Source organism: Mustela nivalis (assembly GCF_964662115.1).
Source record: "Mustela nivalis genome assembly, chromosome: 11".
NCBI classification, from domain to species: Eukaryota; Metazoa; Chordata; class Mammalia; order Carnivora; family Mustelidae; genus Mustela; species Mustela nivalis.
Window position 1 is genome coordinate 37,247,660 of NC_139030.1, and position 18,398 is coordinate 37,266,057.

Genomic DNA, 18,398 nt, shown 5'->3' on the forward strand with positions numbered 1-18,398 from the left:
GTTTGAAGTGCTGCTGGTATGATGGAAAAATACTGTTGTAACTCAGATGTTCAGAGGAATAGGCAACACACTTTAGTAATATAAAGATAATTTTAGCAGCTTCCAGTTCTTTTGAACTAGGGCTCTTGTATTAAAATGTTTAAAGTGAATGAGGAAAACATTTTGAAAAAGACATTTAAACATAAGCTTATTATTTTATAACACTTAGAAAGAAACATTTCCAGTATTCTTCTGAATATTTAATTTTGTAATATTTTATTAGCTTCAAATGAATACAATCCTACCTCAAACCAAGACTTTTTTTTTCTTTTTCTTTTTTTTTAGGTTTGAGCTTTTTCCTTCACTGCTGTTCTGCGCTAACTGCTTTGAAACTTTCCATGCATTTTTTTTTCAGTAGAAGAACATCTCTGTACTGTCTCCCATTGCATATTTCAGCTGTGACAATCCCTGCACTTTGCCTATTCATTTTATCACCTGCTCACCAAAAACAATAAAATATCTCTAACTTCTGATTACAGATTTGCTATTACTTGGTTTTAGAACAAGGATGCATTTCACTTTTTTATTACTGTTGTCTTATAGGCATGTGGAGATCCCAAGGCAAAACCATCCTACCTTATTGATAAAAACCTGGAATCTGCTGTGAAATTCATAGTCAGAAAGTTCCCTGCTGTAGAAACTCGCAACAACAATGTAAGTCATAGAAATTTTTATATTGCTTGATTTTAGCAGTCTGTAGGGAAAGTAATGTTTAGTTCTTATTTGTCTAATTCTTTGTATTTTGGTATGCTAATTATGTAACTTGATTAAGGGCTTTTGGGAACAATATTCTTATCTCTAAACTGGAAAAAATGACTCCGAACTACATCACCATTTTATTATAGAAAACATAAGATCTTAATTTCTTACACACTTCTTCTCTTTCAAGTTGGGACAGAAAGTAAGGTAATAGAAATGTATATATTCCAAATATTTGCATGACTAGTTGGGGAGTTTTTAATTATAGTCATAAATTTTAATTTGAAATTAATAAACGTCTTCATAGAATTTGTATTCTTTTTAGTAACTATCTGTGTTTATTTTAAAATACATTTATTTCTTTAGTATTTTTATAATTGAGAAAAACATTTCTGAAAAATAATATAACAAGGTGATGGTGTAGGATCTTTATTTTTCCATATTACTTTCTTCAGATGGAGTAGTTTTTCTTAGAATATACAATATAGTCATATCCGGAGTCTTCCTGATATGTTTATATAATCTTTCAGTAGTTCTTTATAATAATTTCTATAAATAACTAATTTTAGAAAATTAGAGCTAATTTTATCTCACCATGGTCTTTTCATATAAATTTTGTTGACTTGGAATCTTTTTGCATGTCTTCTTTTTAAAAATTTTGTTTTCTTTTGTAGTCTCATTTTATAATCTTTACTTTTTTTTCCCTTATGTACAAACTTAGTCTAGAAATTTCCTCTTATATCTGGTCTCCGTACTTTTAAGAAACTGTTTAAAAAATATTTTGTCATCTTTTAGTCTCCTCAAATCATGTATATTTATTGAAGAATCATATTTTCCCTGTTGATAATCACCTTTACTTAAAAATATTGTAATGTAGAATCAATCAGAATTAATAGTCTGATAAAGTGCTTTTTAAAGAATTAAAAAAAAGGTCTGTTTCTTGTAGTACGGGTTAATAGAGGTCTTTGTGTGTTTCATAGACGATTGTGTTTCATAATTGTTATATTAAGATATCAATTAGTTTTTGATTACAAAATGGGTGATTCAAAGTATATGCTTCTTAAGAACACCATTATTTTATGGAGAATCTTTTTTAGTTATTGACATTAATTAACTGACTCATCTGACAGATAATTTACCCACTCTGAATGAGAGAGATTTTGTAATGAAAATCTGTCCTACCTTTAGTTTTATATATACTTCTTTTTCTTCTGGCTCATAAAATCTCTGTGATATGAGCTCTCCAGAGAATCATTTAAGTTTAATTTGTGTGTGTGAGTATGTGTGTGTTTGTGTGTGTAAAGTTCTATGTGAAAATAAGCATAGTTCCTAAATAGGAGGCCTTTTTTTAGAAAATTAGTAAGATCTGATTAAATACATGTTCACTGTTTTTGTAACATTAATATTTTTTGTTGAAGAGTAAATTAAGAATCTTTGCTTTTCCTGATTTGTGGGGCAAACTTTATAAAAATGCTGCTATTTTTTTGTTTTTTAATAATTTTACTTCCCTTCTCAAATTCTGTAGCACAAAATTGACTTTTTAAAATAAGCTTTTTTAAAGATTTTATTTATTTGTATTTATTTAACAGAGAAAGAAAGATCACAAGTAGGCAGAGAGGCAGGTAGAGAGAGAGGGGGAAGCAGGCTCCCTGCTGAGCAGAGAGCCCAATGCAGGGCTCCATTCCAGGACCCTGGGATCATGACCTGAGCTGAAAGCAGAGGCTTTAACCCACTGAGCCCCCAGGCGCCCCTAAAAGAACAGTTTTATTAAGGTGTAATTCACATACATATAGTTTACTCACTTAAGGTGTACAATGCAGTGGGTTTTTAGTACATCCCCAGAGTTGTGTATCCTGTACCACAATCAATTTTAGAGTATTTTCATCACCACAAAAAGAAACCCTAGACTTATTAGCATTCACTCCTACCAATCCCCCATCCCTAGATAAACACTAATCTTCTTTCTTTCTGTATACCTATTTTGGAGCTTTCAAATAAGTAGTATCATATAACATGTTGTCTTTTTTGACTGGCTTCTTTTCATTTAGCATAATGTTTTTATGGTTTATGCAAGTTGAGGCATATATTAGTACTTCATTTCTTTTTATTGCCAAAATATAGTCCATGGTGTGGATATATGCTTTTATGTATCCATTCATCGGGACGCCTGGGTAGCTCAGTTGATTAAGCGGCTGCCTTCGGCTCAGGTCATGATCCCAGCGTCATGGGATCGAGTCCCACATTGGGCTCCTTGCTCGGTGGGGAGCCTGCTTCTCCCTCTGCCTCTGCTGCCACTCTGCCTGCTTGCGCGCACACGCGCTCTCTCTCTCTCTCTGGCAAATAAATAAATAAAATCTTATGTATCCATTCATCAATTGATAGATGTTTAAGTTGTTTCTGCTTTTTTTTTTTGTTTGTTTTACTGTTATGAATAATGCTGCTGTGAACATGTATGTAAAAGTAGTGTAAACTTATGTTTTCATTTCTCTTGGATGTGTATACTTAGAGGTGGAATTGCTGGGTCATGTGATAATTTTTTGTTAAACCCATGAAATTAGTTATATAGTATTGTTGAATGTTACGCTGCTTATAGAATTTACTCTGGTTGTTCTGTTTGCAAAGTCTGAGTTTTGTCATACAGCCTTTAAAACTATTATGTGTAATGCTGTTCTGTTGTTTTTTGCCTACTGAAGTACTATGTACTAGGTATTTATGAAATTTTGTGATCTCAGTTTTGATTCGAGCCTGCTAAAATCCTGGTGAAAAGTTCCTGGCAAACTTGGGTTAGGAAATGAGAAATGAGTTCAGTTTTTTTTTTTTTTTTAAATTTCATAGAAGTAGTTAATGGAGCTTTAAGGACTAGCAACTTTCCTTAGTACCATCTGGGAATGATAGAAATTTGCAGATTTCTGGCTGTTAGGTATGCTGAAGAAATGGTATTGATATCATAGTCGGGTTTTTTCCTTCGTGTTTGGGTCCTTGAGTCATTGTATAAATATGTGCCACAGAGCATGCTTACTTTATCTCATGGATCAGGGGGAATTACTGGTTAGCACTGTTTTTTTTTGTTTTTTTTTTTATAAACATATTTTTATCCCCAGGGGTACAGGTCTGTGAATCACCAGGTTTACACACTTCACAGCACTCACCAAAGCACATACCCTCCCCAATGTCCATAATCCCACCCCCTTCTCCCAACCTCCCTCCCCCCAGCAACCCTCAGTTTGTTTTGTGAGATTAAGAGTCACTTATGGGGGACACCTGGGTGGCTCAGTTGGTAAAGCAGCTGCCTTCAGCTCAGGTCATGATCCCAGCGTCCTGGGATCGAGTCCCACATCGGGCTCTTTGCTCAGCAGGGAGCCTGCTTCTCCCTCGGCCTCTGCCTGCCATTCTGTCTGCCTGTGCTCTCTCTCTTCCCCTCTCTCTCTCTGATAAATAAATAAAATAAAAAAAAAAAAGAGTCACTTATGGTTTGTCTCCCTCCCAATTCCATCTTATTTCATTGATTCTTCTACCCACTTAAGCCCCCATGTTGCATCACCACTTCCTCATATCAGGGAGCACTGTTTTTGTTTTGATTCAGGTAAGCACCACTTGTCCTCAGTTTCAGAAAAGGCAATCATAAAAATATTGTTTTGGTAAAAATTAAGCACAAATTTATTTAGGTGTTTCCGTGATTTGATTCTTAAAAAAATAAAAAATAAAAAAGGCTACCTGTGTGCTCACAGATAGCTGGTTATCTGGTATTCTGAGAAAAGGAGGACACTATTATCTGATACGCCCAGATTGGTCCTAACAGTGCTTTAACAGTGATGATGTTGGGCTCTGTTGAGTTAATTTTACTGTCTTGCTCAGCCCCTTTGTAATCTGGTAGAAACTTTTGTACTCTTCCGATTCTGGAGTCAGGATAAGTCAAGGAATGTTTGTTTTGTTTTGTTTCTTTTTTGTTTTTGTTTTTGTTTGTTTTCTGAGTCGTGATTTTGAACTGGATGCCTCATAGGCTTCAAAGCAGGTTGATTAGGGTAAAAGTCACCTGAATAAAAGTGATACCAGTTTTATAATTACAGCAGCATTTACTGAGTGTCTAATATGTGCCAGGCTATGTATTTTAATAGAGTTATTTTTCTTATTTAATTTTAAATTAAAGAAAGCATTTCTGAGCTGAGAGATTGTCTAATATATCTATAACATGGTATCTTCTAGTATTTTGAGAGTGACTGCCAGATGGTTTAGAATTTGTTTCCTGTAAGTTTCTTATGAGCATATAGAGGGAAATCTGTAATTTTCCTAGATAAAGAAAATAGTAGAAACTTCTTATATTTTTAACAGGTAAAAATTGTTTTGTCCAAGAAATTCTAAAGGGGCATTTTAAGGAAATGTTCAGGTGTATATATGTTAAAATAATTTCTTTTGAAATATTTTTCCTAAAATATTTTAATTTCCTCCCTTTGTTCTGATGTTAAATTTCCATCTAAAAGCTACTTTGTGTTTTTTAAAACAATAAAAATATCTAACACAAAGGTGTCATTGTAAGATTTGTCTACTTACTGTACATTGTAGTGTAAAACTTTTTATTTGATTCCCAAATTAATGGGAAAGTGATAAAAATTACTGCCATGTATGTGTTGAATGAATCAGGTCTTAATTGCCTAAGACTGACGGCATTGTTGGTGAGGAGAGTGCCACAAGAACCATACTGAGATTCTGGACTGAGATATAGGCCATTATTGAAATAATTAGAAAATTAAGTTTTTAGACTTAAGAGGAATATTTTGTTATAGGTATTAACTTATCTCCTCTCTTAAGGAACCCAGTACTACAGGATACTATGTAATAAATTGAAGTTTTTAGCTTACAGCATCACTTAAGGAAACACAAAATAAAGCAACTCTAAGAGGAATATTTTGTTATAGGTATTAACTTATCTCCTCTCTTAAGGAACCCAGTACTACAGGATACTATGTAATAAATTGAAGTTTTTAGCTTACAGCATCACTTAAGGAAACACAAAATAAAGCAACTCTAATACTGTTGGTTGTGAGACATAGCTTTAGAATCTGTTTTTTTTTCATTTTTAAAAAAATTTTTAGAAGATTTTGTTTAAATGAATCTTAACACTGAAAAAATAAAATAAAAAAACAAAAAATACAAAAAAGAGAGAAGATTTTGTTTATTTATTTGAGAGAAAGTGAGAGAGCACAAGCAGGGGGAGCAGCAGCAGGAGAGGGAGAAGCAGGCTCCTGCTGAACAGGGAGCCCTATGCAGGACTAGATCCCAGCACCTTGGGATCAAGACGTGAGCCCTAGGCAGACGCTTAATGACTGAGCCACCCAGGTTTTGTTTTTAAACACCATTTTATCCCTAGTGCATGGTACATAAGAGGCAATAAATAAATGTTTGATGAGAGAATAAAATTTCCTTTATTGTTTTAAATTTATGTCAGAACCCAACATAGCAATATTTTTAAAATTTCATTATATTCTTAGCTAAAAAGTAACTATCCTTTTTAGTAGAGTTACACAAATATGTCTCATTAATACTATTACTGAGAATAAACTGGAATAAGAACAGGAGTTCCAGCTTCTTCTTTTTTTCCTTTTTTTTTTTTTAAAGATTTTATTTATTTATTTGACAGACAGAGATCACAAGTAGGCAGAGAGGCAGGCAGAGAGAGAGAGAGGAGGAAGCAGACTCCCTGCTGAGCAGAGAGCCCGATGTGGGACTCGATCCCAGGATCCTGAGATCATGACCTGAACCGAAGGCAGCGTCTTAACCCACTGAGCCACCCAGGCGCCCGGAGTTCTAGCTTCTTAAAAACATAAATATGTTTTGGGAGTGGGGTGCTGGTATCAAGGATGGGAGTAGGGAAGCTCTGACACATGCCATCATGCACTGTGGTTTAGTTAGAAGGAAATGGTAAGGAAACTTACTTGTTTCTAGCTAATCTCTAAGAGGGCATTTGTTGTCTTGGCATGGTTTCCATTATGATGTGGTACTTAAGAAGATGGACTTTGGAGCTAGTAAACCAGAATTTGAGTTCTCGCTGAATGATTTGGGAAAGTTATTTCACATCTTTTTTCTTTTTTTAAAAGATTTTATTTATTTATTTGAGATACAGTGAGTGAGCGAGCAAGAGCGGAAGCTGTGGGAGTGGCAGAGAGAAGAGGGAGAAGCAGACTCCCTGCTGAGCAGGGAGCCCACCTGGGTCTGGATCCTGAAACCCTGGGATCATGACCTGAGTTGGAGACAAACGCTTAACTGACTGAGCCACCCAGGCGCCCCAAGTCATTTCACATTTTTTTAGTATATATGCTGCTGAAGTGAGCATAGTCATTTCACATCTTAAATCTTCTTTGTTCTTACCTCAAAAATGATAATACCAATTCCTAAGAATCAGTTTAATATCTACTAAGTACTTCACAGATTTGTGTGACAAATTGCTTTTGAAAAATGGAAGCTGTTACTTATATTACCTTGCTTTTTGGTCTACTTCACTGGTTTTTCTTTTAGCTGCCCTTTATAATGTGGGTGTTTCTAAATGGCTTCCTGCCCTCCTCCCTCCTATACTCCCCTGCCTGCAGTATATATGTATGAAAACATTTACTTCATGGCTTCAGCTGAGTAACAAACGGTCTTCTTTTTTCTGGGTTCTAGATCTGAATTCCGTCTACCTTTTGGACAGCTGCACAAGTTAAATAGCAAACTTTTATCTAGTATTGAACACATGGTTATCTTCCATTTTGTTTCTCTTTTGTCTTGAGTCTCTTTTTGTCTTGAGTCATTATCTTCCACTTTGTTACCTAAAATAGAATTTTCTGAAACCCCTTTGACTTTTAGAAAATGTCAAGTTAGTCATTTAGGGCTCATCAGTTTTAATACTTGCCAGTTTTCATAACATTTTGAATTTATCCCCCTACCCCCCTTCAGGTCTGCATCTCCTGCTGGGAGAAATGCTATGATAATCCAAACACTGCTTTTCATGCCTTTCCAATCTCTCCTCATGTTGCCACTCCCCATCTTTCACACTGGGGAGGTCAAACAAAACAAAACTAATCTGTTTCTCTGTTGTAACTCACATCTCTGTTTTCCTGGCCCAAGTACTCATCTTTGAATCCTGTTGAGTAGGATATAGTAGGCCAACAAATAACACTTTGGTTTTAAAAGAAAATTATAATAAGATAATGTAACAATTTTTTTTAAAGATTTTTATTTATTTATTTGACAGACAGAGATCACAAATAGGCAGAGAGGCAGGCAGAGGTGGGGGGGAAGCAGGCTCCCTGCTGAGCAGAGAGCCCACTCGGGGCTTGATCCCAGGACCCTGAGATCATGACCTGAGCCGAAGGCAGCAGCTTAACCCACTGAGCCACCCAGGCGCCCCAATGTAACAATTTTTTAGCCTTTTTTTTTTTTAAAGATTTTATTTATTTGTCAGAGAGAGAGAGAGAGAGAGACAGAGAGAGTGCACAAGCAGGGGGGTGGCAGGCAGAGGGAGAAGCAGGCTTCCCACTGAACAAAGCCTGATGTGGGTCTTGATCCCAGGACCCTGGAATCATGACTGAGCCAACGGCAGACACTTAACACACGGAGTCACCCAGCTGTCCCATTGTAACAGTATTTTGATGGTGTATTTTGTCATTAGTCAATATGTCTCTATATATACTCTAATGGAAGCTTAAGGAAATATTTGGTCTTGACTGATTAAACTTTGCCAAAATTGCAAAATAGTGAGAACTAACTTAAGTGTCTATTCTTTTAAAAAGGTATTATCAACATTCATTTAATATCTCTTCTACATATAATAGTCTTTAATTCTAGCTTGAATAAACAGAATAAATAAAAGAATGAAACCCTGATTAGTAGATACAACTAAGCCATGCTTTGATACATTTGAAAAGTATGAAATAGGTCAAGTACTGGCAGGGAATTGCATTAGCACTAATAACCTACCTAAACTGGTTTAAATTATCTTTCAATTTTTACCAAAAGTAATATGGATGTATTGTAATGAGTCAAATAGTTCAGAAGAATTTAGGATGAAAAGTGATTATATCTCTTATTCCATTCTTGCCTGCCCTGGTCTTGTTTCTCAGAAGGAACTTGTGTAAGGAATATCTTATTTTTCTTTTATAAATTCATTTACCAATGTTAGACACTATATATAGTCTACGAAAGAATTTTGTAGACTGCTACAGAAGAACTTAGGTCATTCAGTTTCTTGCTCCTTACTCACTCTCCTCTTCTTGATATTCAATAGGTTTTCTTAATATTTTTGGATCATTGGTTACCTAATTTTTAAACTTTAAATATAGTTCTCTATTTTTATAGCCTCATCACAGTCATTTATACTTTAATGCTGTCAAAATTATTAGTTGCTTCCTTTTGTTTTTGAAATCATAAAGTGTTCTGAAATTGAATTATATACTGATTCTAAAAATTAAAACTAGTAAAGACCTGCGTGCTTAGTTTGCATTGTTTCACTCCATTGTCACACTGAACTTAGAATAATTTTTATTACATATATGTATTTATGTTTATGTATATAATATATATAGCATTAAAATGAAATGGATTCTTTCTTCCAAAATTATTTCATAGTTAGATTTGTTTCATAGGTGCATCATAATTTTCTGTACTTATAGTTATGTGCCTTGATAGAATTCTTAAATTTACCTATCCTAATAATCACATTGATCAGCTTTCCTTTTTTTATGGAGCCCACTCTTCTATAACCTGCAGCCTCTGATTCCCCTCTGGACAGTTTGCTTATGTCTGCTGTATAGCTTTTGTCCTGGGAAATCTTCTCTTTGTCGTCCCACCAGGGCTTTCACATGGAGTTTTCATAAAGTTTGGGAATGTCTTGAAATTGTGTACCGAGTTTGAGTGGGAAAGTAATTTTGAGCTTTTATTGTAATCTCAGGAATGATTCTTTGATCCCCAAACACATCTCTTTTGAAATCATAATCTTGTATATTGTATATTCTCATTATACTATACTGTAAGCATAACCTCTTCAGCTCACTGATGCTGTTTTCCTGCAAATGAGACTGTCAGTGGACATTATTATACTGGGGTTTTATAGTATAGTCCCCAAGGAGATACATTCCTGGCATTTGCAATCATCTGTTTTCCTCAAATTTCCTGAAGTTATATCTTGCCTTTAGTGATAGTTTTTCAGCTGTCTTTCAAAGAATCCCTTTGGCTGCAATGGTAATTATGATCCCTTACCTAATAAAAAGGATGTTACGAATACCTAATAACTTGTTGATTTTTAATTTTTATTTTCTTTGTCATTTGTTCTAGGGGGCTCTAGCCACTTTTAGCCTGTACCCTTTGAGTACCCTTAGCATAGTATTTTACTGCTTATCATGGCAGGTCTGGTCTTACCTTTGGTCAGATCAGAAGTTATTTGCCAAGATCCAGAGTAAAAGACAACAAAAGAAACTACAATGGAGTAAATGAGAAGATTTTGCGAAATCACTTTTCTTTTTTCTTCTTAGCAGTAATCTTGGCTAAAATTGTTTTAAATATGTATACCCATGGTCTTTGGCCACAAATAAATAGGATAGTGTACTATGTTAGTCTTTTCTCTAGTATTGGATAGAATGTAGAACATGGGAAAATTATTTAATTGCTTATATATTTTTAAAATTTTTATTTATTTGAGAGGGAGCGTGAGCGCATGAGTGGGGGAGGGGTAAAGGGAGGGATAGAGAGAATCTCAAGTGGACTTCACACTGAGCGTGGATCTCCACATGGGACTTGATCTAATAACCTGAGATCATGACCTGAGCTGACATCAAGAGTCAGATGCTTAACCAACTAAGCCACCCAGGCATCCCTTAATTGCTTATTTCTTAAGGAGTATTTTGTTTTGGGAGAGTATGTTTATGCTTTTCATGGCACAAATGGCCATGCTTTCTTTTGCCTCTAGGCCTTTCTTTATTGCTCTCTTTACTGTCTGGCAAAATATTTTACTCCCATATTCTTTCACTAGGCTAACTTCTTCTTGTCTTTTGGGTTTATGCTTAGATGTCACCATTTCAGAGAAACTTTCTTTAACCCTTCCAGTTAGGTTATGTGCTGCATGTATAGTTCCCTCCATTTATCATTTACTTTATTCACTTATTTGAAAGGTTTGTTGAATGATGTCTGTGAGCCAAGTTCTGTTATGTGAGAGGGGATCCAGCAGTGAATAAACAAACCAAAATACTGCCCCCTGTAGAGCTTATATTCTGTTGGGTAGAGATAGAAAAGAATATGAATATAATACCAGGTAAAGATGAGTTCTAAGAAGAACAGAGCAGAGTGATAGTAGGGAGATACTTAATTAAGGTGACCAGGGAATGCTATTCTGAGGAGGATGAAATTTGCAGTCATTGAGATGAGAGCTTATAGTGACTTGAGCTAGAATGGTAGAGGTGGAGTATGTTCAAATTCTCAATTATTTTGGAGACTGAGCCATGATATGTTCAGATACTAGAATTGTATTTTGAAGATAGAATCCAGAGTAATTTGCTGATGCATTGATGGGGCACAATGAGAAATAAGATCTGAAGATTTTGGCTTGAACAGATATCAAGCTTCACTTGGGAGAGGACACAAGAGGAACAGGTTTGGGGTGGGAATAAAGAAGCGGTGGTACTCACAGCTCAATATTAGATATGTTAAATTTGAGGGGCCTGCAAAACTGAATAGAGATTTTGAGTAGCCAAGTCTATGTATAAGTATTGAGCTCATATATGTAGCATGAAGCTGAGAAGTTGAAGAGAAATTGTTAAGTGTTTTAATGGAGAGGATGAGTGGCATAATCATTGAGAGGAAGAGAATGAATTGACAGTAAAAATTGGCAGTGAAAATGGAGTAATGTTGCTGCTCAGTTATGGTTTATGACCATGAAGTAGGGTTGAGATCAAGTCAGCCTGTGTATATTCTTTCTCTCAGTGGGTTTTTTTCAGGCAATAATGCTAGAGGGAGAAAGGGCAAGGGTGTAATACAATGACGGGCCATTCCATTTTTTTGGGGGGGGCATTTAATTTTAAGACGCATAAAAATAGAAATAGAGCATGAGATGATGAATGAAAAGATGGTAGGGCAAATGTATAGGGGGTGCCTCCGAGTTCAAAGAATTGATGAAGATGTAAAGGTATTAAGAGGATATTATCTGTATTAAGTGGGAGTTATTCTTCCATTGATGCTATTTTACCTTGTCTTCAAATCTCCCAAGAACAACAGATAAACAAAAAGGCCAGAAAGAAGCCACAGCAGCTTAAGCATTAAAGTTATTCCTCTTTATAGGCCTGTAAATTGAGGACATTTAACATGAGCCACCACTCTCTGTCAATATGGAAGAAAAATAATTCCTAGGAGCCTTCTGTATTTTAGGATCTCCTTTAACTTCCCCCATCTTCTTTACCATCCTCACTGCCCTTAGAAACTTCTGCAATTCTTATTGTGGTCTTTTGCAAACTAGAGTGAGTGAGATGTGTTTGTGTTTGTGTTTTAAACCTCTTTTGTGTAATTACTATATAAATATCTACATACTACATAAATAATTTCTACATACTACATAAATAATACTACATAAATAATTTCATGTAATTACTACATAAATATCTACATAAATATCCCTCACTAGATTATATACTCATTTAGAGGGCTATCATTTTATTGATAGTTTTATCCCCAGCTCCCTCATGTTGCCTGATAATAATAGGTTGGGATATTTGTTGACAAAATGAATACTATTTTATTACGGTAATTCTTCACTTTCCTAGAGGATACTTTTCATATCACTTGCCTCTTTGAATACCTCTAAGAACTAGGAAGGAAGCGGTTCCACTTTCAAGAATCTTCTCAAGAGGAGTGCCTGGGTGGCCCAATCCATTAAGCTGAACCTTTGGCTCAGGTCATGATCTTCAAGGTCCTGGAATCTCAAGGTCCTGGGATTGAGCCCCGTGCTGGGCCCCCAGGTCAGCAGAGAGTATGCTTCTCCCTTTTCCTCTGCCCCTTCTTATCACTCATGCTCAATCTTTCAAATAAGTAAATAAAATCTTAAAAAAAAAAAAATCTTCCCAAGAAAAAGAAAGTGTGTGTCCACATATAGATATTTTTTTTTTTTAATATTTTATTTATTTATCAGAGAGAGAGGGGGAGAGAGCGAGCACAGGCAGACAGAATGGCAGGCAGAGGCAGAGGGAGAAGCAGGCTCCCTGCCGAGCAAGGAGCCCGATGTGGGACTAGATCCCAGGACGCTGGGATCATGACCTGAGCCGAAGGCAGCTGCTTAACCAACTGAGCCACCCAGGTGCCCCATACATATAGATATGTTTATAGCAGCATTCATTATTTGTAATAGCCTGGAACTGGAAACAGTTAAAATGCCCAGCAATCAATGAATAAATAAAATGTGCTATATCCACTTAATGAGATACTGTTTAGCAATTAAAGGGAACACACTACTGATGCATATTATAGTATCAGTGAACTCCAGAAACATTTAGGCTAAGTGAAAGAAGCCAGATCGAAAAAGCTACATATTGTGTGATTGTTTTATAGGAAAAGTCTAGAAAAAGTAGATTTGTTGAGATAGAAAGTAGATAAGTAGTTGCGTGGTGCTGAGGGTGGTGGGGGTACGAGTGAGGTTAATGTAAGTAGGTACAGGGGAACTTTTTGGGATATTGAAAATTTTCTAAAGTAATAAAGTTCGTAGTGGCACAACTCTAAATTTACACAAAGTATTTAATCGTTCATTTATCATGATATGGTAGGTAAATTATACCACAATAAAGCTATGAAAAACAAATAATTTTGAGCAGCCAGAATTGGTATTTTAGAAAAAATAAAGCTTATTTAGAAATAAGCCTTTTGGTTCTCACTATGTCAAGCTTGTTGAGTTTACTTAGACAAAATTGTAACAAGTCTGTTTTCTAAAGCACTGTACATTAAAGGTACTCTTATTATAGGAGCAAATGATAATTGACAGGAAGAGAAATAGAAACTTTAAAAAGTGAAAAGTATAGCTAGCAAGGACTGTTTAATGTTAGCTTATTACCTTGTATATGTTAGTAGCACCTAAGGCTATCTTGACATGAGTAGCTCGGTATAATTATTGATTACAGTGATGACATCTAATCAGTAAGAAAAGCTTGATTTCTTTCTGTGTCCCCAGGTTATGAAAGCAAAGTTATCACATATTATAGAAAAACTTATAAAAATTAGTTATTAAAATTCAGTGTAAAGGAACTAGCTTCATTTATATTTTTACTTATATTAGAAAATGGTGCCAGTATATGAGGTAAATTGTATTATTAACACAGTGTGCTGTCTTTTATATAAACCTGTTATGCCTAACCACAGTATACTAGGATCTGTAATTAATGATTTTTCTAGTAGTAATGATAAAATTACAGTAGTTTCATCAGTTTGGATTAATTTTGACTATCTTATAACCAGAAATCTTAAACTTTCAGGATTTTTTCTGATGCAAGTTAATGCACTGAGGTGGTCAAGTAGAGATTGTTTTAATTTACCTAGTGCTACATAACAGACCACCCCAAATTTTGCTGAGCTTAAAACACAACTTATTTCTTATCACTCTGTGCATAGGTGGGGTAGTTCTTGTGCTTGTTTCACCAGTCTTACATCACAGCTACATTTAGCAGTGAGTTGGCTGGGGGATGAGCCTAGCTGGGCTTAGCAAAATGCTGAACAACTTCTTTCCACATGATATGATAGTTGAGGCTTTTTCACCCATGGCATTTTAGGACAGTGTTCCCGAGAGAGGAAAATTGGAAGCCATACGGCCTCAAGTTAAGAGTGTCATTTCTGTGGCTTTTTGTTGGTCAAAGCAAGTTACAAGACCAGTTGAGATTGTAAGGGTGGCAAAATAGACTGTAATTCCTTTTTTTTTTTTTTAAAGATTTTATTTATTTATTTGACAGACAGAGATCACAAGTAGGCAGAGAGGTAGGCAGAGAGAGAGAGAGAGAGAGAGAGAGAGAGGGAAGCAGGCTTCCTGCGGAGCAGAGAGCCCGATGCGGGGCTCGATCCCAGGACCCTGAGATCATGACCCGAGCCGAAGGCAGCAGCCCAAACCACTGAGCCACCCAGGCGCCCCTAGACTGTAATTCTTGATGGGAGGAGCAATTAAAGTCCCATTACAAAAGAAGCAGGCTTTAATATTTTTTGCCTTTCTGTTCTTTAAAATATAAAATTATGCATTTCAGAATTGAACAGATGACTAGCATAATTGGAAAAAATTTGGATTTATATATAAAATGAAGAGGTTGAATTAGAGAAATTCTTGGAAGGTTCAGTCTAATGAGGCTACAAATAAATACAAGTATTTTCTGAAAATAGCTTTGGCTTTGCTTATTCCTATTCTAATTTTGTGTCATTGTAGGGCAGCTTCAATGTTGAAGTGTATTGGAGAGGTGTTTGGGCTTTGAAATTTGACTTGTATTGGCATTTTACCCTTTTATGGTCTATTTCTGTATCTGGAAAGTGAATATAAAAATATACCTGGATTGGGAAATAGAAAAAAGTTCTGGAGATAGATGGGAGTGATGGTTGCACGACTATGTTAGTATATGAATATTTTTAAGATTCATTTAGAGAAAGAGACCACAGTTGTGGGTAGGGGGGTGGACAGGATAGGGTGGGAGGGATTAGGGTTACTTTCCCTAAAACTTACTTACTTTTTGTTCAGAAAAATGCATTTCTGATATAATTGACTACCAATAGAATCATCTTATATATGATAAAAGAAGAATCCTACAAAATCCTATGAACCTTTTTAAAAAATCGTGTACTTTTTGTGTGAATTTGGATTTTCAGGTAATCTTAAGTGATTTGCTTATATTTGGATGGAATATGTCATTCTCTTTAGATGTTTCATATCCTTCTTTTATACTTTCTTATCCTGGAAAGACATAATGAAATATTTTGCCCAACTTTGAGGATTTGTTCAAAGGATTAAATCAACACTCTGTGTTAGGATACATAAACTCATTTGAGGCATGAGTTGATGCCTGATACTACATTCATTTATAGTCAGCAGTGCAATTTGAAAATTGACTTCATGATTTTAATGTTGAGAATCTTGAGGATTGGTGATGGATTGATTGTCCATCTCTGTGCTATGTCCATCTCAATGCTGGCGATACAGCAGAGAATGATACAAATGCCCTTGCTCTCATGGATTTAAGTTCAAGTTGAGATTTTAGACAACAGACAAGAGAAATAAACACATACTTTGATTGGAGATAAGTGGTAGAATAAGGAGTTAGAGAGTAATGAGGAAAAGGAGACTGTTTTAGAGAAGAATGCTCAATAGTGGCTTCTCTGAAGAGAAGTGTGGAGTGAGTTATGCAAAGAAGTGGAAAAGAGCACCCCAGACTTAAGAAAGAGCAAGTGCAAAGGCTTTGTGCTAGGGCCAACCTTAGTGAAGTTGATTAAAAGAGCAGGAAGAAGACCAAAACGTTAACTACTAAGTGAGGGTAGAAGAGTATGAAGGGAGATGAGGTCTTAAAGGTAGGCAGGTCTGCTATTTAAATTTGATTCTGAGGCTTTGGTAGGGACTTTGTATTTTAAGTGTGATGGGAAACCATTGGAATTTTTAAAAAGCCTTCTATTTTGAAATAATATTAGACGTGAAAAAATTTGCAGAAATAATACAGAGAGTTCCCATATACTCTTTACCCAGTATTAATATCTTGCATAACCATTATTGGAATCAGTTTTTTTAGATAGCATGTTTCTTTAAAGAGATGAAGTATAGAGTCCAGTTTGGAGGCTAGTGTAGAGATCTAGATGAGAGTTGATGAGCGTGGTAGCTGACAGTTCCTTCAGAGGTTTATCCAAATAGCTTCTTCGGGACTCGTACTTTTAAAAGCCTGGATTAGAATATCATACTAAGAAACTGTGCAAAGCTTTCCCTGAGTCCAAGCTCCTATACTTGGTTGTTTTTTTAAGAGGAAAAAAATACTAGCATAATTTTGACCAAGAAAAATACTGTGCATAAGTAACTTTGTTAATGAAAGAAGGTAATAATTGAAATAAGTGAATAAAGAACAATAGCTACATTTCTTTGTGTTGAAAATCAGTGAGTAGCTCTCTTAGGCCTTGGTTCCTTGCTGTAAATTTTCAGTACTTTTTCTTTGAAAGAATGAAAACTAGTAAATACTAGATGTCAATCATGTTTTTAGATACTTTGTGTGGAAAATGCTTCTTACTTTGACAAAGATCAATTACCAAGATTTTTCATTGCAAAGGTATCTTATTTTATGATCTGCGTGGCTACTCTTTTACTTGAATGGTAAGAATTTTACTTGAATGGTAAGAATAATGATCCATGGTTTGAAATTTTAAGAAAGCATTCTGTAACTATATACTTTGCTAATGTATATAGTTAATCTATGAATCCATGATATGCTTTTAAAGTATTAATGAACAGAATGTATTCTTCTCAGAGTTGTGCTTTTCTAATATTCTGTTATGTAACATTAAACAATTTATTACTAATTTATGTTCTTAAACTATTTTCTGCTTTTGTTCACTTTATGAGGTGATGAATTAAGAAAACTTTGTTCTGGATGTTGAACCTAAAATTAAGTACTTTTTGGTAGTATCTACTCTCCCTCACTTTAGGAACTAAGTGGTAGCATTTTTTGTGGTTGAAGTCTGAAAATTGTAGATACTTTTGTTCTTTGTTATAGGTTTATGTAATTTATTTTCATTAAATAGAGTACATAATTGAGATGATTGAGTGAGATACTTGTAGAATATTTGGAACAATGCCTAGCAAAAAAGTGCATGCTCACTTAATATTAACTCTTATTAGAAGTACTATAAGTAGTATTGGGATTATTTAAAATAGCTTTGTTTTTGTTGTTTTGAAGAAGTAGTCTGTGAGCCTCCTTTGTTACTTACTTAATATTTAATGGGTAGCTTCTGGGTGTCAGGCATTGTTAGATGTTCTTATGTACTTTATTTTGGCACATCATAAGAGTATTAGGTTCTGAGAGGTAAAGTCATATAATCATCGTTGTGCAGTAAGATGTGGGCTTTCTTTTCTTCTTTCTTTTTTTTTTTTTTAAAGATTTTATTTATTTATTTGACCGAGAGAGATCACAAGTAGATGGAAAGAGAGGCAGGCAGAGAGAGAGAGAAGGAAGCAGGCTCCCTGCTGAGCAGAGAGCCCGATATGGGACTTGATCCCAGGACCCTGAGATCGTGACCTGAGCCGAAGGCAGCGGCTTAAATCACCGAGCCACCCAGGCGCCCATCTTTTCTTCTTTATTTATTTTTTCAGTGTTCCAAGATTTATTGTTTATGCACCATATTCAGTGCTCCATGAAGAGGTAGGCTTTCTAACAAAACTACCCAAACCCGTCATCTGTCATTGACATATAAAGGCCTTTTAATTTGTCAAAATCACTCCTCTCATAGATGTTTTTATTGCATAATTTCTTATGTGCAGAGCTATATGATATAGGTTGTGGAGACTGACGAAATGAGTTGCATACAGTATCTTATAGTGTTGGAGATAGCTGTGATACATGGAAGAAAATGATATTATTAGAAATTAGACACAATTAGAGGATGGAGGTGTTGTTTGCATTCAGGGAAGAAGGTTAATCCGGAATGGTGTTTTTGTT

General features: G+C 35.3%; 1 protein-coding gene across 4 annotated transcripts in view; it reads left to right on the forward strand.

Annotated features, from left to right (window-relative positions):
- NCKAP1 (NCK associated protein 1) overlaps positions 1–18,398 on the forward strand; it is a 101,457-nt gene that overhangs the window by 15,535 nt on the left and 67,524 nt on the right. For all 4 annotated transcript variants that reach the window (XM_082690183.1, XM_082690184.1, XM_082690185.1 and 1 more), the window contains one exon: positions 583–693. In XM_082690183.1, coding sequence (XP_082546309.1) covers positions 583–693 — 111 coding nt within the window. The remainder of the gene's footprint in view (positions 1–582; positions 694–18,398) is intronic.